Source organism: Lissotriton helveticus, chromosome 6 (assembly GCF_964261635.1).
Source record: "Lissotriton helveticus chromosome 6, aLisHel1.1, whole genome shotgun sequence".
NCBI classification, from domain to species: Eukaryota; Metazoa; Chordata; class Amphibia; order Caudata; family Salamandridae; genus Lissotriton; species Lissotriton helveticus.
Window position 1 is genome coordinate 163,310,930 of NC_136067.1, and position 26,197 is coordinate 163,337,126.

Consider the following 26,197-nt stretch of genomic DNA (forward strand, 5'->3'; position numbering starts at 1 on the left):
GATCCCCAAACGTTTCCTTACCCAGAATCCCTTGCAAACCTCGATTTCTGCTGAAAAAATCACTTTTCTCACACATTTTTGTGTGGGAAAGTGTAGCATCACCGGGCTCACGCAAATATCCTACCAACCAGCATTCCCCCAGGTCTCCCGATAAAAATGGTGCCTCATTTGTGTGGGAGGCCCAAGTACCCGCGACAGGCAAGGGCCCAAAACGTAGTGAGGTGACATAAAATTTGCTTATCTCCAAACCACCTGGTTTTGCAAGGGAGGTTCCCAGGATTTTTGGCCCCGTGCTCGGCGGACATCTAAGGAAACCTACCAAACCCACACATTTCTGAAAACTAGACACCCAGGGGCTTCCAGGGAGGTATGGCTTGCGTGGATCCCGCAGCGTTTCCTTACCCAGAATCCCTTCCAAACCTCGATTGTTACCTGAAATAATCACTTTTCTAACACATTTTTGTGTGGGAAAGTGTGGCATCACCAGGCTCACACAAATTTCATACCACCCAGTATTCAACCAGGTCTCCCGATAAAAATGGTGCCTCACTTGTGTGGGAGGCCCAAGAACCCGTGACAGGCAAGGGCCTAAAACGTTGTGAGGCAACATCAAATTTGCCTATCTCCAAACCACCTGGTTTTGCAAGGGGGGTCACCAGGGTTTTTGGCCCGTGCTCTGCGGCCATCTAGGGAAACCTACCAAACCCACACATTTCTGAAAACTAGACACCCAGGGGCTTCCAGGGAGGTATGGCTTGCGTGGATCCCCCAACGTTTCCTTACCCAGAATCGCTTGCAAACCTCAATTTGACCTGAAAAAAATCACTTTTCTCACACATTTTTGTGTGGGAAAGCGTGGCATTACCGGGCTCACACACATTTCCTACCACCCAGCGTTCCCCTAGGTCTCCTGACAAAAATGGTGTCTAACTTGTGTGGGAGGCCCAAGTACCCGCGGGCCAAATATTTTTTTGATAGGCAATGTTGATGTTGCCTCACTACGTTTTGGGCCCTTGCCTGTCGCGGGTACTTGGGCCTCCCACACAAGTGAGGCACCATTTTTATCGGGAGACCTGGGGGAATACTGGGTGGTATGAAATTTGTGTGAGCCCGGTGATGCCACACATTCCCACACAAAAATGTGTTAGAAAAGTGATTTACATACACGAGTGGAAACTGCTCTTTAAGCTCAGCCACTCGGACCCAGATCATTTTATGTTTTATTGTGCTACCCTTGGAATCACGAAAATCATTCTGAATCCAAAAGAACAGATTCTCATTGTAAGACTGGACACAGTAGTAAGAATCACTCACAATAAGATTAGTTACACTAGGATCAGCGTACTCCAATGCAAGCATTAGAGCACGAAGCTCTGCCAATTGTGCGGTGCAGTCCCCTGAAGTCTGCGTGTGCACGACCTTGGTCTTGAATACATCATTCACCATGGCACCGACAACAATGGCGCAAGCTGAAACGTATGCGTGCTTAGACCCATGCGCAACTTGTGCTGAACCATCAGTGTAAATGATACCATGGAAATCCTCCAAAGGCCACATAGTCAATGGCGCAGGATGAACAAATTCATACTGCAAAAACTCTTGTGACTATAAGGAGGCATCAAAAACAAACGTGACATCCGGCGACGTCAGGGACGCAGCCCATTGTATCCACCGTGGGTGCAAAGCTTTAGAATTTGGTACACTGGCTTTCGTCACTGCTTCAAGTGCAGGATATGGGGTAACAACCAACATGCGTTTTCCCTGCGACAGTGCTTGTTCCTTGAGAATCGCCTTTTGCACTGCTGTCAAAGCTTTTTCCACAGTGGAAAACCGCATTTCAGCCGAAGTGTACAAGTGTAACTTGTAAGCAATAGGCACTGTGTCACTTTCATTAAAAGTAAGGTAAGTGAAACCCACCGCCCCAGGGATGATTCTTATCACCAGGTTGGTGTGGTTATCACGAGTCAGTAAGAATTTAGATTCAAGAAGATCAGCCTGCAAAGATTGCAAAATGGCTGAATGTTCTGGCAGCCAGCAAGATTTGGTAACGGTTGGTTGTATCAAAGCATACAAAGGCTTGATACGCTGGGCATATTCGGGTATGTAGGTACGTCCGAAGTTTAAATATCCCAGCAAGGACTGTAATTTTTTCAGTGTTGTCGGAGCGCACAGCCGTGCGCATTTCTCCAAGAAGTGAGGAGCCAATCCTCGACCTTCATTGTTGAGCTCATAGCCCAGAAACAACACCGTGTACTCTGCAATGTGAGACTTAGCAAAGTTGAATTTGTAACCGAAGTCCGCAAAGCTACAAATTATGCGGTCAATGCGACACAGATGTGCCCAAAGTTCGTTGTCTGTGAGATAGATGTCATCCACATAAGAACACGCATCTGGGTTAACTCTCTCCAAGAGAGTTACAATGCGGGCGGCAAACACACACAGACTATTTTTATAGCCCATCGCTAGGCGTTTAAATTGGCGTTGTTTGCCGCCACAGGTAAAAGTTGTCCATTGGGATCTTAGACAATCCAAATTGTGGGCAAAAAAACCATTGGATATGTCAAGTGTGGTCTTAAACCGTTTATGCACAAGACTATCAATTAGAGCAGAGCCATGGGTATTCTGTACTGCACAGGTACGGCAATGCGAGTTTAAATGCCAGTAATCCAATACCAAACAGTACGAACCGTCAGGTTTGGTCACAGTAAAATGTGGGTTATTCATCGGTGACACACAAGTTTCAATTACACCTTGATATTCCAATTGTTCAAGGATTTCTGCAACGGAAGCCTTAGCTTCGCGTCGGATGGAATATTGAGGTTGAGGCTGTGGCATACACCGTAAGGGAATTTCGTGGTGTGGGGAAAATGTATCCCTACCACAATGCGTACGGTACAGAGCCGGCGCAAGGGCCTTAGCCCACTCTTCTGCAAAATTCAGCGCATGCTCCTTTGAGACAGTGTGCGCGAAACTAGGGAGGATCACCTCCTCCTCTCTAGGAGCTGCAAGAACAAAAGGTGGGGGCCAGTCAGCCTCCGCTAACAAAATGTCATAGGTAGTTGTAAGATTTTCCCAAAATACCCCTTTTATGGTACGTTGTATGTCACCTTCAATTAAAAGGACAATTTCATAAAGCCTATCAGGGGGAGCTACTCTGGCATCAGCCGTCTCCACAACAACATATTGGTCAGTCGCTGTCACCTTCAGTAGTGGACGCAGGGCCTCTCGCACTATGGTAATCTCCGCCGCGCTATCCAGCAAGGTCAGAGCCCATGTAAGATTCCGAAGCTGCATTCTCACTATCTGTGGCATATCTCGCCGTTAAAGCGACAACTTTCTTTTTCTGAAACTGGGGCCTCTTCTGTGAAGAATCATCCTGCTTGCCTTTTCAGTCTTTTGGGCGGGGCTGGTCGCGAGTCTGCAGGACACCCCTACCTCTTCCGCTGCCTCTACCGCCGGACGATGAGGCCGATGTGTCCTGAAAAGAACGAGGAGAGCGTTGATCATGAACCTGAAATCTATCAGGCGACTTAATCGTACTGCGGTCGCGCAAGTCATAAATGCGTTCAGTACACGCAGGCACTGGTGATGGGGGACGGGACTCCTGTTTCTGTTGTTGTTTACCCTGTTTTTTGTTTTTAGACCAATTTTGCTTCTTGGTCTTGGGTTGATCGTCAGTTTCAGACTTCGACCCTTGGGGCTGCTTTTTCTCTTTAGTAGAAAATGGCTTGACGCCCAGACTATTACTGCCAATGGTTTTATAAGCAGCCGTGATAATCTTCGGTAACTGTTGGGGTTTATCGGCATCGGGGCCCGCGAGCAAAGCATTAGAGAACAGAACCTGGTGGGAGGCAGTGAGGTCACCCCATCCTGCATTCCCCTGAGTGTCTAGTTTTCAAAAATGTGCAGGTTTGCTAGGTTTCCCTAGGTGCCGGCAGAGCTAGAGTTCAAAAACTACAGCTAGGCACTTTGCAAAAAAAGGCTAATTTTTCACTGCGAAATTGAGGTGTGACCTCGTTGCGTTTTGCGCCGTTCCCTGTTGCAGGCACTAGGCCGACCCACACAAGTGAGATACCATTTTTCTCGTTAGACTTTGGGAAACGCGGGGTGGGTGGAAAATTGTTGATCCACACAGATTCCAGAACTTTCCACCACAGAAATGTGGGGAAAATGTGTTTTTTTAACCATGTTTTAGGTTTGCAAGGGATTCTGGGTAACAGAACCTGGTGGGAGGCAGTCAAGTCACCCCATCCTGGATTTCCCTGGGTGTCTAGTTTTCAAAAATGTATAGGTTTGCTAGGTTTTCCTAGGTGCCAGCAGAGCTAGGGTTCAATAACTACAGCTAGGCTCTTTGCCAAAAAAGGGTCATTTTTCACTGCGAAATTGAGGGTTGCATTTTGCGCTGTTTCCTCTCGGGGGCACTAGGCCGACCCACACAAGTGAGGTACCTTCAAAAACTACAACTAGGCTCTTTGCCAAAAAAGGGTCATTTTTCACTGCGAAATTGAGGTTTGCTTTTTGCGCTGTTTCCTGTCGGGGGCACTAGGCCGACCCACACAAGTGAGGTACCTTTTTTTGCAGAAGACTTTGGGGAACGCGGGGTGGGTGAAAATTTGTGGATCCACGCAGATTCCAGAACTTTCCACCACACAAATGTAGGGAAAATGTGTTTTTTTGACAATTATTTAGGTTTGCAAGGGATTCTGGGTAACAGAACCTGTTGGGAGGCAGTGAAGTCACCCCATCCTGGATTCCCCTGGGTGTCTAGTTTTAAAAAATGTATAGGTTTGCTAGGTTTCCCTAGGGGCCGGCAGAGCTAGGGTTCAAAAACTACAGCTAGGCACGTTGCAAAAAAAGGGTAATTTTTCACTGCGAAATTGAGGTGTGACCACATTGCGTTTCCTGTCGCGGGCACTAGGCTGACCCACACAAGTGAGGTACCGTTTTTCTTGTAAGACTTTGGGAAATTCAGGGTGGGTAGAAATTTGTGGATCCACGCAGATTCCAGAACTTTTCACCACAGAAATATGGGGAAAATTAGGCTTTTTTGACAATTTTTTAGGTTTGCAAGGGATTCTGGGTAACAAAACCTGGTGGGAGGCAGTCAAGTCACCCCATCCTGGATTCCCCTGGGTATCTAGTTTTCAGAAATTTATATGTTTGCTATGTTTCCCTAGGTGCCGGCAGAGCTAGGGTTAAAAAATGTCAGCTACACATTTAGTAAAAAAAGGGTAAATTTTCATTGTGAAAATGTGGTGTGTTCACGATGGGTTTTGAGCCCTTTCCAGTCATGGACACTATGCCTACCCACACAAGGGAGGTACCATTTTTATCTGGAGACTTAGGGTAATTCAGATTGGTAAAGCAACTGTTATTACCTGATTTATGATGCATTTCTGCCTTCCAAATGAAAGACATTGTGTAAAAAAGAAGTCATTTTGAAAAATGAACAACAATTCTCATGCGAGTATTGTCATGGAGATGGGCTTTGCCTTTACACTGTGTTAAGTTAGCATGAGCTTATTAGAAGTTTAAACACCATTTTTTCTCTCTGCTGCTTTTGCACACGGCACACAATATTATAAATGTTTAAAGTCTAGCAGTGAGTGCCGAGGCCTTCAAGGTTATTTCAACACAGTGGTTGTTGTTCGGTCTGATCAGCGCACGTCCTAGACATAACGCATATGCAGCTGTGGCCACCTCTGATTTTGGAGCGTTTAATAATGCACTGCGCAGAGCATGCACACACAGTTTGGAGAACATTCGCATGCAGAGAGCTGGTGTATAAAATGATGTGATCCCTTTATACTAGGACCAGAGATATGGGGCCGCCCTTGTAAACCCAAAGAGACCTTCTGTAGATATAAAATGATATACTAGCAAGGGAGGGTAAGACTGAGGTGCGATTTAGCCTTCTTCCCTTTAGCATTTTAACATGCTTTCTCCCTTTGTATTTTGTGGAAAAGTAACTATGCTGATAACCTTGTTGCTTATAATATGTTTGCTTGTATTAGCTAAGATACTGCGCTTGAGAACACGGCACTAGAAATAAATATTTCAAACTTGCACGTGTCTTCATTTACTCCTTGTTTTGGACTGGTATGATAGTATAACGAAAGAGTGTTCGTGTGTTCCATGTTACCTGAGGTATTCTAAGTTCATGTTCTGGGTTGTCTAATCATTGGGGGTATGGAGGAACCAATTAGACACTGATTGCTAGTCTGGTAGGGGATTTTGGATACTAAGGTGAGTTTTGGCACACCCTAATTCACTGAGGTTCCAAGTTTCTATGCACAGTTCTGTGTAGGAGCCGAATCCCTGCGACATGGCGCCCAACATTTGGTGGTCTTATTACATGACACTTGAGTAGTACTTCTATCAGTTCTTAACCCCTTCACTAGTGTCGGACAAACCTACCTTTAGTTACATAGGTTTATTCAAGCTTGGAAACGGTTTTCGTTTGAATTACTACCCAGTTGTGCTACGTAGATTTTGTGTTGTCACACTTTATTTCTGTGTCGGAATGGGTGACGTTGACATACCGCAGCATAGTCGCATTGCAGTACGCAATCATTTGCAGACTTATAACGTTGCCTTGGAGGGCATGGCGGTGATCATGGTGGTGAGTGCTGAAGTCGCGTACCCATATGAGATCTTTTACTCATGGGTGACTTTTCCTGCAGTGGACGCAAATTCTGGTGTGTTTCACACATATACTCACTCAGCCGTGCGAGCAGAATATGTTCCTTATAGGACACAGGAAGTTCCAATTAATGCTTGGCAGCATCATGTTTGGTTTAATGGCGCCCTTCCCCACTCGTTAGCGACAACTAAATTGGGTCCTTTTTCCATTCCAGGCCCAACTTTGCCTGTTTTGGCAGGATTTACTCCGCATCCTCGATCGGGTGCTGTCCCCGTTGCTGATCTACGGGTCCTACATACAACCACAATTGCAGTTATTAGGGCCTTGGTACAATACATTACCCGCAACCTCCCGGGTGGGGCCCCGGGTGTTGCGGCGTTTCCAGCCGCACCTAGTGGTATGAAGCTGAGTCCAGTAATGGTTAATGCTGTGATGGGCAAGCGTCCCCAGGATAAGAGTGATATGCCTTTCTGGCTTGCCGAGAAATTTGACCAGCTGGAAGCGGTATTTCCTAACATGACTCCTGTTGAAAAACACAGGATTCTTACAATTAGTTTGCCGAAAGACTTGATACCGGACGCCGGTGATTGTGAGTCATGGGGTAGAATTTTTGCGGCAGTGTACACGAGGTGCTTTGGCACTCCGTCAATGGCTGTCCTTCCCACGGTCATTAAGCGTGTTCAGGACTAACACGGACCTGAGGCTGCGGTTGAATTGGGAATGAGACTATGCGGCGCATTTGACGTAGTTTCCGAGCTCATCCTTTCTAATATAAAGGGAGACGCGGTAAACTTTCAGGTGTCTAATGCTTTGCTCGCGGTCCCCGATGCCGATAAACCCCGCCAGTTACCGAAGATTATCACGGCTGCTTATAAAACCATTGGCCGTAATGGTCTGGGTGTCAAGCCATTTTCTACTAAAGAGAAAAAGCAGCCCCAAGGGTCGAAGTCTGAAACTGACGATCAACCCAAGACCAAGACAATCTAGTTGTCGCGAGTGGGGAAGGGCGCCATTAAACCAAACACGATGCTGCCAAGCATTAATTGGAACTTCCTGTGTCCTATAAGGAACATATTCTGCAGGCACGGCTGAGTGAGTATATGTGTGAAACACACCAGAATTTGCGTCCACTGCAGGAAAAGTCACCCACGAGTAAAAGATCTCATATGGGTACTACTATTATCCGGAAACAATAGTGAAGGGATTAAGGACTGATAGAAGTACTACTCAAGTGTCATGTAATAAGACCACCAAACGTTAGGCACCATGCCGCAGGGATTCTGCTCCTACACAGAACTGTGCATAGAGACTTGGAACCTCAGTGAATTAGGGTGTGCCAAAACTCACCTTAGTATCCATTTAGTATCCATTTCAAATTAATTTCAATATTTCCGACATGTAACTGTTAGTTTCTATAAAGAAACCTTGATGGATCTACACAAATGACCCCTTTCTGAATTCAGAATTCTGCCTACTTTCCAGGATCCATTATTGCATTCATACTAATTTATACCATTAACTGGAAGGAGGTTGAAAGCAGTAAAAATAGCAAAAATAGGTTATGTCCTAGAAAAATGCCAAAACTGTGTAAAAATTTTGGGTCCTCTGACAAAAGACTGTCATTCTCTAAAAGCTGGGAAAATGGTGATTTCAGCCCCACAAGCCCTTTTTTGATAACATTTGCAGGGAAAAACCCAGAGGCTTTCATTTGTAGCTCATTTTCCCATTTTTCTGAAAAAAACAAAAATGTTACTGAATTTTGGCTAATTTCTGGGACCCCTCCAAGGGAATCACCAAACCCTGGGTACCTTTAGAATCCCCATGATGTTGGAAGAAAAGGACACAAAATTGGCGTGGTCAAAAAGTTACAGGGGCCTAAGCGCGCACTACCCCAAATAGCCAAAAAAGGCTTAGCACAGGAGGGGAAAAGGCCTTGCAGTGAAGGGGTTAACAGGAAAGTAAGGCAATCACAGGGCACACTTGGCAGAAGGCAGGTAACAAGCATACAAGGCAACAGAAGCAAGACAGCAGAATAGAAAGACAGCAAACTAGGAACTGGAACCAAGGAATTGGGAAGAAAGGCAGGGACTGGAAAGGGATATACAGACGGGGAGTCTACAAGGGTATACTAAAATAGTGCAGGTTAAGGAATCAAGAAAACAAAGTAGCATAGAAGCCAGTGCTGGGGCAGGAACAAGAATTGAGCTAAAGCTCGGGTGACTAGGTAGCACTGCAGGCAGTGCTGGCTCAGGAACAGGGAATTACTATAGCTAAGGAGTCAAGGTAGCACTGCAGGCAGTGCTAGTACAGGAATAGGGAATTACTAACGCTTTAGGAGTCAAAGTAGCACTGCAGAGAGTGCTAGTTCAGGAACAGGCAATTAGCTACAGCTCAGGAAACAAGGAGTCAAGAGAGCACTGTAAGCAATGCAAATTAGGAACAAGAAATAGCTGAAGCCCAGGAACAATAATAACTATAGCTCAGGAACTCAGGAAACAAGAGCACTGCAGGCAGTGCTAATTCAGGTACAAGGAATAGCTATAGCTCAGGAAACAAGGTAACATTGCAAGCAGTGCTAATTCAGGAGAAGGGAAACTGCTGCAGTTCAGGAACTAATTCAGGTACAAGGAATAGCTATAGCTCAGGAACTCAGGAAACAAGGTAACATTGCAAGCAGTGCTAATTCAGGAGAAGGGAAACTGCTGCAGTTCAGGAACAAGGAAAACTAAGGCTCAGGGGTCAAGGTAGCACTGCAGGCAGTGCTAATTCAGGAACAAGGAAAGCAGCAGCAGGTCAGGAACAAGGCATAACTAAAGCTCAGGAAAAACTGGAAACAAGAATAGCAAAACCTCAGGGAGCACTGGAAACAAGGATCAGTCTCACCGGTAAACAGCTACAATGAGCAACCCTGGCCTGAAGGGAGCTGGAGCTTATAAGAGTTCACAGTAATCACATGCAGCAGGTGTGGGTAGACTTGCCGCAGCCAGCCACAGGTGATCTGAATTCCTCCACCCATCCTTGGCCGGCAGGGGTGGAGACAAAGCAGTGAGCAGGGAATTCTGGGTAATGGAGTTTTAAGCATAAGCAAGCTGGCTTCAAGTATAAGCAGGCTGGCTTCAAGTATAAGCAGGCTGGCTTTCACAAAACCCGGCATGGATTGGGAATGGATATCAGTTCCCAATAAGTGTCCAAATGGCTGGAAGTCAGGATATGCTTGCAGTGGAGGGTCTGGAAGCTTATTAGAAGACTGAAAAGTCCCACTATGTGGCCCCTGGTGGTGTTTACAAGAGAACATGGATCGAATCATGACCCTTGCACGGTTAGACCGCATATTGACCGCAGCGGCTCTAATTTCTCTGATTCAGACCACAGAATATTTACGTCGGACACATTCAGACCATAATCCAAAAATAATGCATTTTGCCTTGCGAGGCGAAGAGCACCCCCACCGCAAGCCTGGCGCTTGCAGACGGCAGCGCTGGAAGACCCAGTGTTCCGGAGCTCAATGGAGTCTGCGGTGATTGGGTGCTTTGAGCACAATACGGCTCTGCGGATTCGGTATTGACAAAATGGGAGGTCTTTAAAGTGGTAACCAGAAAGCACTGTTTAGGTCATACGTGGAACATTTGTACGCAGTTAGACAAATCCCTGTCTGCCATCGAGGGACGACTACTCTGACTAGAAACGTTAGCCATCGACCGACCTGAAAAGCAAAAGCAGCTTGATGATACCCATGCTGATAGAGAAGCTGTAGTATTCTGCATTTGTCATGAAATGTATTTCACACCCCCTGCTCATCCAGTGCCTGTGCCCTGTGCTCAATAGAATGTTGGATTCCTGATGTGCCTCGGAATGTTGGGACACAGAGAGGTGAAGCGACAGTTGGACATGGGCTGAGCAGCATACAGACTGCTCCTGGTGGGGCTCTCCTTCAGAACATAGCTACCTGTTACACTACTTGTTACCTACTTGAATAAAACTTACCAAATTACTACTTCCTGCATGGACCTCCTCACTACAGAAGTGTTATTAGAAAGATTGTGCTGTCATAACTATTTGGCGCATTCAGTATGCCCCCACTCTGCAGCAAACAAGGTGGGTAAGCTATTGGCCTACTTACCACTACAAGAGCACCCGTACCACCCCATACAGCTGTTAGTGGATGAGCTGGGGCATAGGAAATGTACACAGCGGGACATTCATGCAGTAATGACGGAACGCTATACTAGGTTGTATGCATCCCAGCCGACTGGGGATGACCAACACATTGGGGAATTTGCAGTCGAGCAGCCCACACTGACGATTGATCAATTCCTTACATTGGACTCCCCCTTGACAGTAGACGAAGTCATGGAAGCGTTACGGTCACTAGCATCCGGAAAGACGCCGGGACCAGCCAGGCTCCCCACTGAGTTTTCCAAGACATATGCGGAAACACAAGTGCCCCGTTTGCACTCCTTAAACACCTCTAAATCACTGACATGACCCTACCACCCACACTCAGTACAGGTAATGTGGTCTCTTTGTTGAAACCGGGTAAGGATCCCACTTCCCCTGGCTTGTATAGACCGATAGTGATATTAAATGCAGACTATAACATTTTAGCAAAGGTCTTGGCTAACCGACTGTGCCCCTTATTCCCACCCTTTTTCCCACCCTGGTGCACCCCGACCAGAATGGGTTTGTCCCTAACCGTAATACTGCACTGAACATCCGTCGCTACTTTAGGGTGGCTGAGTACGCTACTATCAATTGGCCCCGATGGGGTTGCCTGGTGCTGGACCTTGAGAAGGCTTTTGATTCTCTCAAATGGAATTTCCTTTTCGCCGCCCTGGCCCGATATGGCATAGGACCTCATTTCCTTAATATGGTCAGGCTGCTATACAAACGCCCATCCGTTCGAGTTCAGACGGGTCCTTATGTCTTGGACCCCAAAGAGGTAAGGTGTGGGACACAGCAAGGTTTCCTGTTGTCTCCTCTCCTCTTCCCGTTGGCAGTTGAACCGCTAGCGGCATACATCCGCTTGCACGTGGACATGGCAGTCACCTTTGGAGATGGCACACACGTTATCTCACTGTACTCTGATGACTTGTTACTGTATGCGCGAGATCTTCATGCCATCCCGCCCTTCTTAGACCTGGCTCTAACACGTTTTGCCATAGCGTCGGGACTGAGGGTTAACGCCGCAAAATCTATTCTCTCCCTGTTCTTGCAGATGACTCCGGATCCAGGGTACTCCCTTGGGGAAGTCTCGTTGACATGGTGTATAGATCCTTTCAGATACCTAGGGGTGCGCATATATCGTCCCAAGGAAACTCTCTTTGAGGGCAATCTAATTAGAGCCACTACTGCCATCCAATCGCAGATGTGCTTCTGGAACACCCTCCCTTTTGCGGTCTCTGGTAGGATTGCCCTCGTACAAATGGTGGTCCTCCCTCGCCTCCTCTAATATTTCACTACCTTACCCATTGTCATCTCCCCTTCCTTTTTTCGCAAATGGGAAAGGACAATCAGGGACTTTATATTGGGAACGTCAAGGCACAGAGTGTCTATGGGGAAACTATATTTGCCAATGGAACAGGGAGGGTTGGTGGTGCCCAACTTCGAACACTACTGTCTAGCCTCCCAGCTGCTGTGGATAGCTCGCTGGCTGTCTTCTCGACACCTAGCAGATACGGCTTCATTACAACCCACAGCACCGCATCATACTTTGCTACATATCTTTCAACCATGCACAAAATCCAGATCCCTGGGCGAGTTGTTACTCACCATGGCCTACAAATGCTTCCTTAGATGCCTCTTCTCACCAGGACAGTCTAAAAGTATGCCCCCGCAATCCCATTATTAGGAATACTACAAGGTGAAATATGCACTGCGGCAACCGAACTGTGACACTGGGACACAGAAGGCATTCAGGACATGGGGGACCTTTATCAAGATGGCTCACTCATCCCATATTCAGAGCTTATGTCCGAAGAGAATATGTACCCTGGGCAATGTTTATTGCACCAGGCGCTCATAACCTCTCTGGCATCCAAATGGGGCAAGAGCTACCCACACACCATAGGATGCAGTACCTACATGTGATGGGAAATGTGGGGCACTTGACTCGTTGGTTCGCGTGTTCACTCCACCAACACACAGAGATTGACCTTGCCCCCCTTGAAGCAACACTGGGAGGGGGAGCTGGGGCATACATTCACAGACAAGGAGTGGGTCGCCGTTCGTGGAGGTCCAATACATATCCCACGTAATCAGCGTTGTAAGCAGATTCAATTCTTCATACTGCATTGGGCATATCTAGGCCCAGCCCAGTACTGCCTAATGTCTGATGCAGCCTATCCTAGGTGCTGCATATTGGACGCTGACATACTTCACATGCTATGGCGTTGCACTGCCTTAAATGAATATTGGGCCAATGTGGCAACTACGCTGGCCGCCTGTACAGCCCGCGACATTCCCCTTCACTGGGTGGTGCACATACAGCATCTTTTTAGCAGAAATAAGAAAAAAAGGGCAACCCAAGAGCTGGGGCTAATCGCGGCAAAACACTTAATCAACAGGAGATGGAAATCCTCAATAACACCTCAGTCAATAGCCTGGCGCCATTCCCTACTCAACTGGGCTAGGGCGGAGGGGGTGGCGCGGCACCGAGAGGACCTGCTGGGTATCCGTAAGTTCCCTCTGGCGAGTCACTGGGATGCCATAGTGTGGGACTTGCATAGCCTGGATACTGCAGAGGAGGAACCTCAGGAAAAGGAACATGACCAGCCACCCAGCACTTGTCCTCTGGGAGTATGCATGCGAAGGATTAGGTAGAGCAGGCCCCATTTACATAATCTCTGATCCTACATCACGGAACTGTCACCATTAGGCTCTGGCAGGACTCTCCCCTTTTTAACACACTTGGCAACATGTCTCAGGCGACTACCTAATCCCTCATTTGGTTACTTTGTCCTCATTCATTTTGTTGTACCCTACACCCACAGTTTAGTTACGTAACGCACCATGTCTTGAATGTTCACATGCGACATATCATAATGTTTCATTAACGCCATTACGGTTGTTGTGATGTTATCCCTCCAGTACCTATTAGAAATGTTGTATTCACCAAATTACTTGCTAATATGGTACTTTACACTCTGTACCGCATTGTCTCTATGTTGTCACTAAACATGGTGTCACTACACTGTTCATGTTGTATGCATATAAGAAAAATGCTAATAAAAAGATTTAAACAAAAAATATGTTTTCCTAACTAAACATAGCATAACTGTAGTATCCTCAGGTCACGTTAATATGTTCCCTTTCTTCCTGTGCCTAGCTGCTCAGCCAGTGTGAGTGTTCCATGTAGAATGTTAGTGTGAGTGGAATGCTTGGGTGCCTTGTGTGTATGTTGTCAGTTGAGGAGATGGGCTGAGCAGCTAGCAGGCTGCTGCTGGTGGGGCTTGCTGTAACTTCTACTTATGGACTTAATAAACTACATCAAACTCAACTTGGCTATGTCTACTATGTCACCTGAACACGTGGAACCAGCGCACTACAATAACATAATGTAATGTAATGTAACATAACATAACACAACATTGTAGTGATGGTGGTAGCAAAGGGAATCAGTGAAGGTAAACACCAACATGGATGCCTATGGTGTGCAGGGAACCATCATGCACAGAAGAGAAGTGCTGCACTGGTGGGTGGTGCTGGAGTGCTGAGGCTGAGCACACCTTGTCCCCGAAGACAGCTCTTGATTTGCACCTGGACCAAGCATTGACACTGCACTGATTAGGTGGCACAGTGTCCTGTGGCACAAACAGAGATTTCTGTATAGCACCAGAGTGAGAAATGGTTCAAAGTGAAAGACGTATGGAGAGAAGGAAGCTGCTGAGATCATCTCATCGTCTCAAATACTTTACAACTATTTTTCATATGTGACCAGAGGTTGCCTTGTTTATCTTTAAAGTTCTCAACCCACCATTGACAACTGGAGAGTGCAAAATATCACAGACTGGATATAGGAGAGGTGGTGTGCTTATATGTACCCCCTCTTCTGCTGCTTAATTGGCTGGGGTGGGTATGTTGGACCCAGGAGTGGGAAAAAAGGGCAGAGGGGAGAAAAAGCAACAATGCAGTGTACTGTTTAGACAGGGCCAAGACCTGGGTGGCAGTTGAGCCCCTGTCTCTCTCGGGCATTAGTGATGCTGGGTCATACTCATGGTGGCACCGGTGCCATATTGCAGAAGCACTTGTGCACAGAGCCCTTCTGGTGTGCTCCATTATGCAATTGGTGGCAAAGTGAGCCATACTATAAAAAAGCAGTAACCTAGTGTAGTGGGTTGAACAGCAGGGTGAGGGAGGCATGAATGGAAGGGATGTGCTGAGTGGCATATCTTAAGGCACTGTGGGTGTGCATTTCTTATCAGGGTGTGGAGGCATGACTGAGGTATTGGCCAGCAAGATTCTTACCCTACCTAGCAAAAAGACTGAGGCTTGCCAGTAATTTTGAGGTGCAGACAACATTCATGATAGAGTAGGACACTATTCAACCTATGGAAAGTGAACATGTGTGCCTCCCACAAAATGATCCTGCGTACTATTGATGACACCAGCTACATCTCTGTGCTGAAGGGGAAGATTGGTGAAGTAGGAATAAATGCTGCACTACTGCTCCAAGACTTAAAATGTAGCTTGGAGGGTTACAGATGCAGTGGGTCCTACATTTTAGCTGGAGAACAATTATGGCCAGGCAACCACAGCCAGAAGGAACTTATTAACCTAGAAAAGGAGGACTGGGAACAGTAGTGGGAAAGGACCATGAACATGAGAAAGAGTATGACCAGGAGGAGAAAGAAGAGGACCAGGAGGCTGGAGGCTTTTGTGATTTTAGACCATGTATATTAAGACATGCTATTAATTACAAAGATCGTGTTGCTTAGATTGTTCCGCCTTAGAGACCCCAACTTTTCAGTTTTCTGAAAGCACCTATAGTAAGTATGCACTCAAAAATCATAGCATGCAAAATACTGTAGGGTAGGAGGACCTCTTTATTCCAGGTCATTGCAGACATGTCTTCAGTCCTAACCTTTTCAACTACAAATCACTGTTTTCAGGTGAGGTAGTCTCTTTAGTTCTATGAAGACAAAAGAAGACTACAACGCCCAGAATGCATATGGCTATCACACAAACGTCCAGGACTGGAAACAGTGTCTGCAATGACCTGGAGGGAGGTAGTCACCTAGCTACTTGGTGGACAGCCATGACTGTCACACATGACATGGGTAACTTGGCAACAATGCTGAAACTCAGCATAGGAGCTTTGTGGCCCAACATGTGAGAGAGTTCAGAGGGATGGCAAAATGCTCGGATGGACAGCAAACTCTGCCAGGTCATGGCTTAATGATCTGATGGCTGATTGAGTGCAGAGAGACTGAAACATGGCAGAGGCATCACAAGGTGGATGGACAAAAAGGGCTGTGGAATCTTAAGCTTGCCAGAACAGATTAAATTACCTTGTAGGGTTCAAGTAAGCAAAAATGGCCATGAGGCTGTGAATCTCAGCACATGAGTGCTCAGGATCAGAAGGCTCTGACGACCAGAAGAACGGGTCAGTAATGCAACAGCTAAATGGGCTAAGTTGGGCCATATAGGGTTTATAATTGTTATCTGTGTTAGCATGGAGACAAGACTCCAGCAGTGGTGTCGTGGGCACCAGAAGAGTGGACTGCAAAGCTCTTAAGGCAAGCTGAAGGGTTGTGGAGGTGCCTGTGAGACAGACGTGTTTGGAAGTAAATGAGTTCTTTGTTTAAAAACTGGTAGGGTAGACTACAAACCTTTTAACTGGCAGTGGAATTTGAAAATGGATAGAGGGGTTTTAATGCTGAAGAAAGTGTTGGTAGGGCTTTGAGGCTATCAGAGATTACGTAGCAGCGGTGTGGAAGCAGAGAGAGGAGTACTTAGTACCAATAGATAGCAAAGTGACGTATTCTGAAGGTAATAGCGAGGCTGAGAGATCCAGTAGAGGGTTGATCTTTAAGGAATGACAGTTATGTGATATGTAACAGCTCACAAAGAGGAACAAAAGGGGGTGGTGATGGACGGAGCATCTGAACCAATCAAACACTCACACCCAGTCAACAGATCTGGGTTTAATCCATCACCGTTCTTTACCTTTTGTACCGCTTAGCTCACAAAGAGGTGCACAGGTTTTAGAAGGGCAACATGGCTAGATTTATGGGAAACAGTGGGGGGAGAAAGCTGGCAAAGGAGAGGACTTGGGCCAGCAGTGCAATAAAGGCTGATAGAGAGCTGGAGGATGGATTTGAATGCCAAGTTCATCATAAGGAATCAACGGCAATAAAAGTGTCATCTCAGGGGCATGAAATGATGACAATAGGTACTGAGGATGTGGCTTGAACACTAGTATAAGGGCACTGAATGTTGGCAAAAGTAGGGTGCATGCAGGTTTGAGACCAGCAAAAGGGTTTTTATGATGACAGAGAAGGGTGGATGGGCTCTAATGTCAACAGGTTGTAATCAGCATTCCAATAGGGGGAGCAGCAAGAGCGGTCTTTGAGGGTGGCTGCAAAACTCTCCGAGAGAAACAGACAGGTCATATGAACTTTTAGAACTTGAAGCTGGGAGTTTAATGTGGATTGTAAAGGCCAGTGCGAAGGATCTGTGGACCAGGAATAAGCTTGTGAAAACAGTGTTTTATTCTTAGGGCTCTGAGGGTTAGTAGATATGGTCAGAATGGTGCTGTGGGCACTGAGCACTGAGAGTGGGGCTGTGAGCACCAGATAGTGTTCTAGGAGCAGAGAAAGTTAATATAGAGGGTCAAATGAAGTGGGAGAATGGTAAAGGCAGATAGGGTAATGGTCTGAGGGCCCGTGGTGAGGGTTCTTGAAATGGTTTTCAAGCATGTTCTGAGGAATTGTAGTACCACCAGATATTCGTGGCAGGTATTGTCCCCAGGTTCACTGGAGTAGTAAAAGAGCAGATGGAATCTGATGGACACCAGTGAAGGGGTGATGAGGTGACTGGCACTTAATTTGTGATTAAGCATTTTTGTTTTGCTTATAGCTCACACTGTTGTCTGTCTGCCCTTTCAGCACCCAGGGATCATTCCACAAAGATCTGCTGATGACAGAGAGAGCGGTGTGATCCCTGGGACCATGTCTTACAAGGCATCATTCAGAAAGAGCAGCACACTAGCGCCGGGCCCTCACTAAAATGTCCCACTAAGGATCCTCCTCTAATCAGGCTAATCAGGAAGTAAGGCGGTCCAAGAATCATGTCAAACTCATAGGAGTCAATTCACAAAGATAAATCTATATGCTTAGACTCAGGGAATTTACAGTTACACTTTTAAGTAACTTTACAACTTTTGTCTACAATTTACAGGCGCAAAGTTGCTAGAAAATGTAGACTTACATGTCCCTGAAATAGGTGGTGGAGTCAGTAGAAAAAGACATATAAGACTGTAAAGTTATTACGATTAATATTTGACGTTCTGCACGCTTGGCGGAGACACCATCAATGGGGGCAGAGATCTCCCTATGGTAAAATATACTGACAAGTTTATTAAACTTATAAGAAATATGAATATTTTGTTGGATATGAATATTAATCTATTTTATATATGTTTTATAAATAAATATATCCAAAACTTACATCATTAATAACTTACTTTTAAATTAAAAATGTTAATATTTTGAAGATATTGATTTAAAAAATATTTCTTTGTCCAGTTTAAATTACAAAATAAATTCCACCCATAGTAGAAAAAATATGTTTTTATTACATATATAAAAAATATAAAAAGTGAAGTATAAGATAAATAAAGAGTATTTTAATTCTTTTGATAAAATATCAATGTAACATTAATGTTTACATTCAAAATGGTTAATAAAATAGTTTAAAATACAAACTGTATTTCATGTAGCACGCATTGGCATTATGATGAATGTTTCACAAAGTAGAACATTTTTTCTACTCATATCCAATGTCATATTACCAGACACTCTTTATAACAGGGCACAACTTTGACCCCTGTTTTGTGTTTGGCCCAATCTATTTGTCAGTATTCTGGAGCAGATTGTGCTTTTTTGGTCACATTGATATTGAGCTTCAAATGAGTTTAGAGGAGCACTCAGGAACTGATTCATGTGTTTCAAGTGCTCCTCTGCTTTCCTTTAGATTTTTTGTCTAGCAGATGAATAACAAGGAATCATATAAGAGCACCCTTTGGCGCTCTCCAGCACTGTGAGGCCTGGTAAGTGATTGTTTCACTTGACTTCTATTGTGAAAGTAGTTTTTGATTGACCACTGAAAATGGATCATGGTCTCTCGATTATTTTTACACAGGATGTCTTGCATTTTCGGTTTGGTTCTGAAAAAGACCCCATTTAGATGACATGAGTAACACATGTTGATATAGGGGTCGAAACGCCAACACTTTTTTAACCAGCACTTGGACTACTAGATTCTGGTTGGGATACACTTCTTGCCTTTGCTTTATCATTAGATGAATGTTGGTAAATGGATCGTAGCCAAGTCTATTGATGTAGAAATGAAAACATTTAAACTGGAGGATTATTTTTTGAACTACTGCTGTTTCAGCACTGTACCAGCCCTTTACCACCATCACACCTACACATTCTGTTCTTTTTAGAAAATATTCCCTGAAATATTCTGTATAATATGGAAAATAATTTATACTGTTTAATTGAATTGGAAAACACATTATTGAGCCTGGTTGTCATCATTTAATGTATTGGGTACAAAACAGCTTCGCATCGCCCACCAGTACCTGGGTGCCCTATGCGTCTCGCTGTTTTCAATGCAATATGAACATGAATATGAACCGTGCACTACAATTCGTGTAGCTCTGGTATCCAAACAACGTGTCAATTTTAAGGATCAATTTCACTGCACCTTAACCTAAGTAACGAAAGAGATAGGATGTCAAATGCAAAAGCCTCTTTTTATTGATCCCTTGTCGTGCCTGTGCATTGGGCAGCCTTCGATCAGTTATTCATTTGCTGTCAGTGAAAGCCGCGCAGTCTCTTCGGGGCTGACCCAGTTTCACGCGGTGCAGCCCTTTGGTGATGTTTATTATGTAGGCGCGTGCTTTTGTTTCAGCGAGCACTAGCCTCAACAAATAATAATGACGTATTGCAGATTATTCTTGTACATGCAGCAGTGCGTAGCTGCTTCTTTAGCTACCTACAGTCTGCCGACTTAAGTTTAAACCAGCGTTTAATGAAGATTTGGCAAATTAGTTATAAATTGTTCAAGTTCTCGCATATGGATTTTCGGGTCCTATAAATATCTAGTCTAAAGCACATCTACTTCCAGAAATTAACTAAAATATCAAATGAAACTAATAAACGTCATTCTACACAAACAGCAGGATTCAAGCTGAACCCGGAATTGACTGCAATGTCTGCCTTAGCAGTGTGGTAGAAGCCTACAACCCTTATGTCAGCAACTGGTTGCCCTTGGACCTGTTTGCCGGAAATCCCCGGACCCCGTGCCCCTCCTAAAAAAATCCCCGCCGGGCCGCCGCGCTGCCCGCGACGACCCGGAAGCGGTTGGGAAGCCGGCCAATCACAGCGCGGCCCCAACCGGAAGTCCCGCCCCATCGCGGCGAGAGACTGAGAGAGCTGCCCGAGGAGCCACGAAGGCTCCGCATTGAGTCCCGGTCCCGAGATGGGGGACCGGGTGAAGAGCGGCCGGGCGCATGGGGAAGGCGGGGCTCTCATGTGGTGAGAGAGCCCCGCAAAGCGCTACCGCCGCCCGAGATGCTGATCCGCCGCCGAGCACCGCCAGAACAGGTAAGTGTGTTGAGTGAGAGGAGGGGTGAGTGGGGGTGGGGTGTACGCGTGTGTGTGTGTCTGTTTGAGTGTGTTTGTGCGTGTGTCTGTCTGTCTGTGTGCGCGTGTGTATGTTTAAGGGGGGGTGCGTGTGTGTATATGCAGTGTGTGTATGCCTTTCTTTGTGCGCATGCGTGAGTGACGACGTGCGCGCTCACGAGGTCGAATGTCGGCCTGCAAATGCGCGTGGCACTTTGCTGTCCTCATTCCCAGACAAGTAACAACATAAGTTGTCTCGCTAGACGCAAAAGCTTCACTTTTGCTTACGTCTAGCGAGACCTAAAAAAGGACGTTACACAATCCACCCTAAAGGTGGGGGGACCCGGGGGAGGGTGCATGCCTTTCCTCCAATGGCCCTTACTTCATCGGGCCATTGGAGGAAGCTTTCTGTTGATGGAGTCAACAGGATCTTTGTTTACGGAAACCTCACGGTGAAGGTACTCCATCGTAAGAAAGTAGCCTATCGGCCAATCTCTAAATTAGGCCCTATGCCTATTTTAGACACTCGGAGCAGATATGAAACTAAGGTTGGGTCCATGAGATCTGTGATGAAAAATTATGACATAAAGTGTTATCTGTGAAAAAAGAATGTACCAAATATTAAACATAGACAAAAGTGGAAAATTGGCAAAAGAAACACTATAACAAGGATGGATATCAGTGTTTGTCAAAAGCTACTGTTTCTGGTGACATACATTTTGTTTAGAGGCAGACTAATAATGTAAGTACTGCAGAAAATATTAGAGGTTCTTTATTACAATTTGGGTTGGTTCAGCTACAAAATACAATCCCCCATTCTGATGTCTCTGCAAGACTCACCGTTTTTCGTACTGTCTGCTGAATTACTCGCTTTGCTAGGATGGGAGCGCATGCTCAGACCTGGCAACTGTTCGGAGGAGCTTTTTCTCCGATTGTCGGTCAGAAGTGGCTTGAAGACTTCCCGACCCACGCCTACCAATACATTGGAAGAGTGCAAAACAGTCTGGATGTTGTCAACCTGCAAAAAAAAGAAAAACTGCCTCTTAACGCTTGTGATAAATTGGTGACCGCTAGACAATGAGTATACATTTATTTACATGTTTTATTCGGTTCCAAAGTACAAGTTTCTAAGTGTGTCAAAACCGAGTAAATGCAACAACACCAAAGGGATTCAGTGGCGTAAGCAGGCAATAGAGCAGAGGAAATGGCAAAAGTTTTACTCAGAAGCCTTCTGATTTCTAAACATTTTAGGCCCGGTATTTTAGAGTATTTTGCACATCTAAGTGCACGTTAAGTGTGCACAAATTCCACTTTGATGGACATCTTCAATTCTGATTCGCCATGCATGTCCCAGGGTAGTAACTGGGTAGGATAATCCCAATATTGACTGGAGTGTGATGGAAAGAATATCTACACAGTGAAAATACTTTCCTCATGGAGAAAAACAAGTTAAGTTAAATGCATTCTTTTTTTATGTATTCTATTTGCACAAGTGGAATCGTACACCTGATAAACATTTCTTATGTAGCTATTTTACACATAAAATCACTAAAAGAAATCTATAACAACAATGGCATTACAGCAAACTCAGGTTGCAGTAATAGAGCACAAAAACAACAGAACATTTCGCCACCAGAACAAAATGCCACATAACAAACGTGTGCAAATGTTCTTGTCACACATTACCACCTCCAGACCCCTGGTTTCATAATACGGTGGTGAAGATGTTCGTGGTAAGCAATGCTTTAACGTACCACCAAGGGTATGAAATTGAGCCAGTCAAAAATGTTTTGTGATGCAGCCTATGTACTGGTGAATCTCTGAGAACTTTGTTTTGTTCAAATCTGTTACAATATGAACAATCATGGTCGCCCCATTCATCTCTGGCAATGATACAGCTACTCAGAGACTATCTTTATTTGACGACCTGCACCTCCAACCCATTGTACAGGTACTTCCATAATTTGTTAAGGATTCCCGTCACTACCTTCAGAGTATTGAAAATTAAAGCAAACCTGCACATTTGATGATGGCACTCTTCTCGCTACATTTGATGTTACATCATTATACACCAATATACCACATGAGCATGGGGTTATGGTGTTATCTGAAGCTCTCAATAAAAGAACTGTGAAAAAGCCATCAACAAACGTGCTTACCAACTTTGCAAGAGTTATCCTTAAATCCAACAATTTTAACTTCAATGGTAAACATTATCTGCAGATACAAGGGACTTCCATGGGCACTTGGCTGACTCCATCCTCTGCAAACATCTTCATGGGCGAACTAGAGGACTAAATACATGCTACTTCTAGCATCAAACCACTGTTATGGCTACCTTATGATATGATATGATATAAATGTCCATAAACTTGTAGGTTTTACCGATTGGTGTGCATTTTCCTTGTTGTGGTTCCATTTTCACCGAAAGCAATATATCTGCAGAACACAAAAGTGTTATCTGCAAACAATATGTCTTCAAAATCTTCACAGGTGGGAAACCACTGTTTGCGATATTCTATACGCTTTTACCTTCGCTTATCATGGATGACAAGATGAAAAAAATAGATTACTATACAGTGACAATCCACGTGGCAGGTCTGTTCTGTCAGATATTGGAACACTGATGGAAAATATCTAAATATATGTTGAAGTATTTCTCTCACTTTATGTTAAAGTATTCTGCGTGATACTAAGGAATTGTTGTCTGATATTGTTAAACTCAATGGTACACTCAATAAATTGTGTTGGTGGACAATACTTTGATGTGCTTATATGCTAGCATTATGTATATTCACAGAGTGCAGTACCTCCTCTCAGCTACACAATTAAATATTATAAGAGGTGGAGAGTTGCACTAAATTATGGTAAACTCCTTATGGGCTATTGCGAATGGGCCAAGGCATCATCACATAGTACTGTGACTGCACAATGCTGGTCATTCGTTTTTAGAGCACCAATACAACTTTACTTGAACTGTATTTGAGTATTCTGCAGAACATGGAATTAAATATTAATTTCATGTTAAAAAAATCAGTAGAGATGTGGCTCTCGTTTTAAAATGTTAGATGGTTCACAGCGAATTTTAGCAGCAGTGTTAGTTCAGGAGGGACACCTGAATGTACTTATCCCTTATGATGAACTAATGAAAGAAGATACTTGTGAAGGGAAGAATATTTTCAGAAGGAAGCCAAAAATATTATCAAAAGGTTTTTAAATGGAAATCATCCAATTTTAAACATCCTATAACAATATGACCTTTGTGGAAAACAGCAGCAAGACCTAGTGACAAAAGAAAACCTGGTATCGTAATCCGCAATGATGGAATGTACTATAACTGTGATACTAACAGGTCAAAAATAACTTCATATAGCTATCTGGGGACAGAATGTGGCCAAAGGGGTAGGGTGGTCGACCTCGGAGCTGGGGAACTGGGTTCGAGTCTCGGCAGGGATGCTCAACATTCTGTGATTCTGGGCAAATCATGTAATCTCCCCGTGCCTATAAAAATGAATGTGTGTCCGTATGTAATGTAACTGGTGCTCATGTAAAGCGCTCTGATGACTCCGGGTCTAGTTAGCGCTATATAATCACCCCCCCCCCCCCCTCTAAGTCGGGTGTTAATGAAAAGTCTCTAAAATGTGATCTATTATTTAAGGGCCTTAATAGACGTACTTGCGGTGGGGGTCCGACCACCGCCACACTGCAGGCCCACCCGCAGTATTACAAGTGTGGCGTTCAGATCGCCTCAGGACCCCTTCACCCACTGGGGATCCAGGATCCCTCAGCAGTCACGCTGCAATATGCTGGCAGAGTCACTGTGGCACCGCCGAGCATATTACAAGTTGGCTGTCCACCGCTCTTTTCATGCCAGTGAGCCCGCCATGAAAAGGAGTGGCAGAGGAGCAACAAAGAGGGACATGACAGGGCTCCATGCAGATCCTGGACCTGGGGTGCATGCAGGGGGCACATTTAGTGCCCCCCTGGATTTTCACCCTCAGTTTGTGCACGATGTGGCATTTATGCCACAGCTTTCTGGAAGGTGCAGTCAGCACTGACAGCGGCGGTCTGCATGTTAGGCTCTGCTATGAGCCTAACTGACCATGGCTGTCAGACGACTAGAGCACCGCCTGCCAGAGCAGGAACGAACTCCTAATCTGGCAAGCAGGCTCACCACAGCTTTGGCGGTCATACAGCAGGTGGCACTGTTGCGCCGTTGCGCCGCCGCTGTAGGACCGCCAAAGTCGTAATAAGGCCCCAAGTCAGCTCTATGCATATGCTCCTATTTTATACCTGCACTGTGTGAAAAAAATCCTCTCGATGAACCCTTGATTCTTTCCTTTCTTTACCGGCTGACTATATTTGCAATATTCATTCTAGAGTGCAGAAATAGATACAGATCGGTTGTATAGCGGAAAAAGCGAAGGAAGGGTGTTTTGAAATAACCCATTACATTTTCTGGGATTTATGGTGATACATAATACAACTAAATCTACGTGAAGCGGGAACAGAGAATTCAGTTAAACAATTAGAAGCATTTTACACAGATGGCTACACATATGCCTGCTGACCTTAGCAAGGAAGAAAGTCTACACCTGGATGTGGTGACAACAGAAATAGTGGAAGATAGTATAATTGAGCATACAGCATGCCAAGATAGAGCACTTAATCTGCCTTGATGTGGCAAGGCGTGCAGGTTTAAATTTGAATTATTATGTTTTCATGATATAATGTTATATGTTTGAACAAATGTGCACAAAAAGGAGAAAAGGAATTGTTTTACATTTGCACATGATTAGCCCATTATGAGCAATGCAGGTTGTAAATTGTAATTAGGGAACAGCGTGCTCCACTGGCTGGGTTTGTTTACAGGTCTGGTCCCATCCTGATCACAGACTGTTGATTTCACTACAAGCTTCTGGTGACACTGAGGAAACATACGAGAAGCGGTGTAGTGTGGGTTGCAAGTGCCCGCGGCAAGGGCAAGTATCCTTGTACTTTTCTTTTAAAATGTTGTGGCCCCAATTAAAATTTGAGGGCCTAACAATAACTCTAAGAATTTTGTGCCTGGGGCAACCACACCTGTGGCACCCTCGTGCTCTACACCCACTGCATACAAGAGAGAAACAGGTTACACAAAGATGCTAGAAGAGCCAGACACATTGACAACATATGACCAATGCGAAGACATCCCGGCTAGGTAACAACTTTAAGATAGCATATGAAGGAAAGTAGCAGGCCACTGCAGAGCCCCTCCACGAGCAGGGCGGGGATTGTTAAAAAAAACTGGCCTTGTGGGGTGGCTTGGGAGCGGTGTGGGACTCCCTGTAGTTCAAGGTGAGCGTAGTTTTAATCGGGACCAGCATGTTCTATGAGTTTGCAATGCCTAATCTAAGTAAGCAGACTAAGTGGGAAGAGACCCCTGGATAGCGGCTCACCTTACAGAGCAAGTAGAGGAGCCTGTGTCACTGGGCGGAGGTGGAACAGATTGTGGATGTACAATAACAGGGCAAGGTACAGAAACGGCGGAAACACAATATGTTCCAATCATGGAGGAAGAAGTTGATGAAGTGGCATCAGAAGAGAATGCTGCTAGTGATCTGGTCAAAGGACAGTATGAGATAGTCGGTGCTATGTACATCATTAAAGAGAATTTAAAAAAAATAGTGTGGTTGATATTGCAGGTAAGATGATAATTTTAAAA

General features: G+C 45.1%; 2 protein-coding genes across 2 annotated transcripts in view; one reads left to right on the plus strand and one right to left on the minus strand.

Moving 5' to 3' along the window:
• The window catches only part of C6H8orf74 (chromosome 6 C8orf74 homolog), a 2,015,860-nt gene that overhangs the window by 496,283 nt on the left and 1,493,380 nt on the right, over positions 1-26,197 (plus strand). The gene's annotated exons all lie outside the window — the stretch shown is intronic.
• The window catches only part of RP1L1 (RP1 like 1), a 152,210-nt gene that overhangs the window by 65,248 nt on the left and 60,765 nt on the right, over positions 1-26,197 (minus strand). Inside the window, exon 2 of the mRNA XM_078647554.1 lies at positions 21,334-21,511. Within this exon, the coding sequence (XP_078503680.1) occupies positions 21,334-21,511 (178 nt within the window). The remainder of the gene's footprint in view (positions 1-21,333; positions 21,512-26,197) is intronic.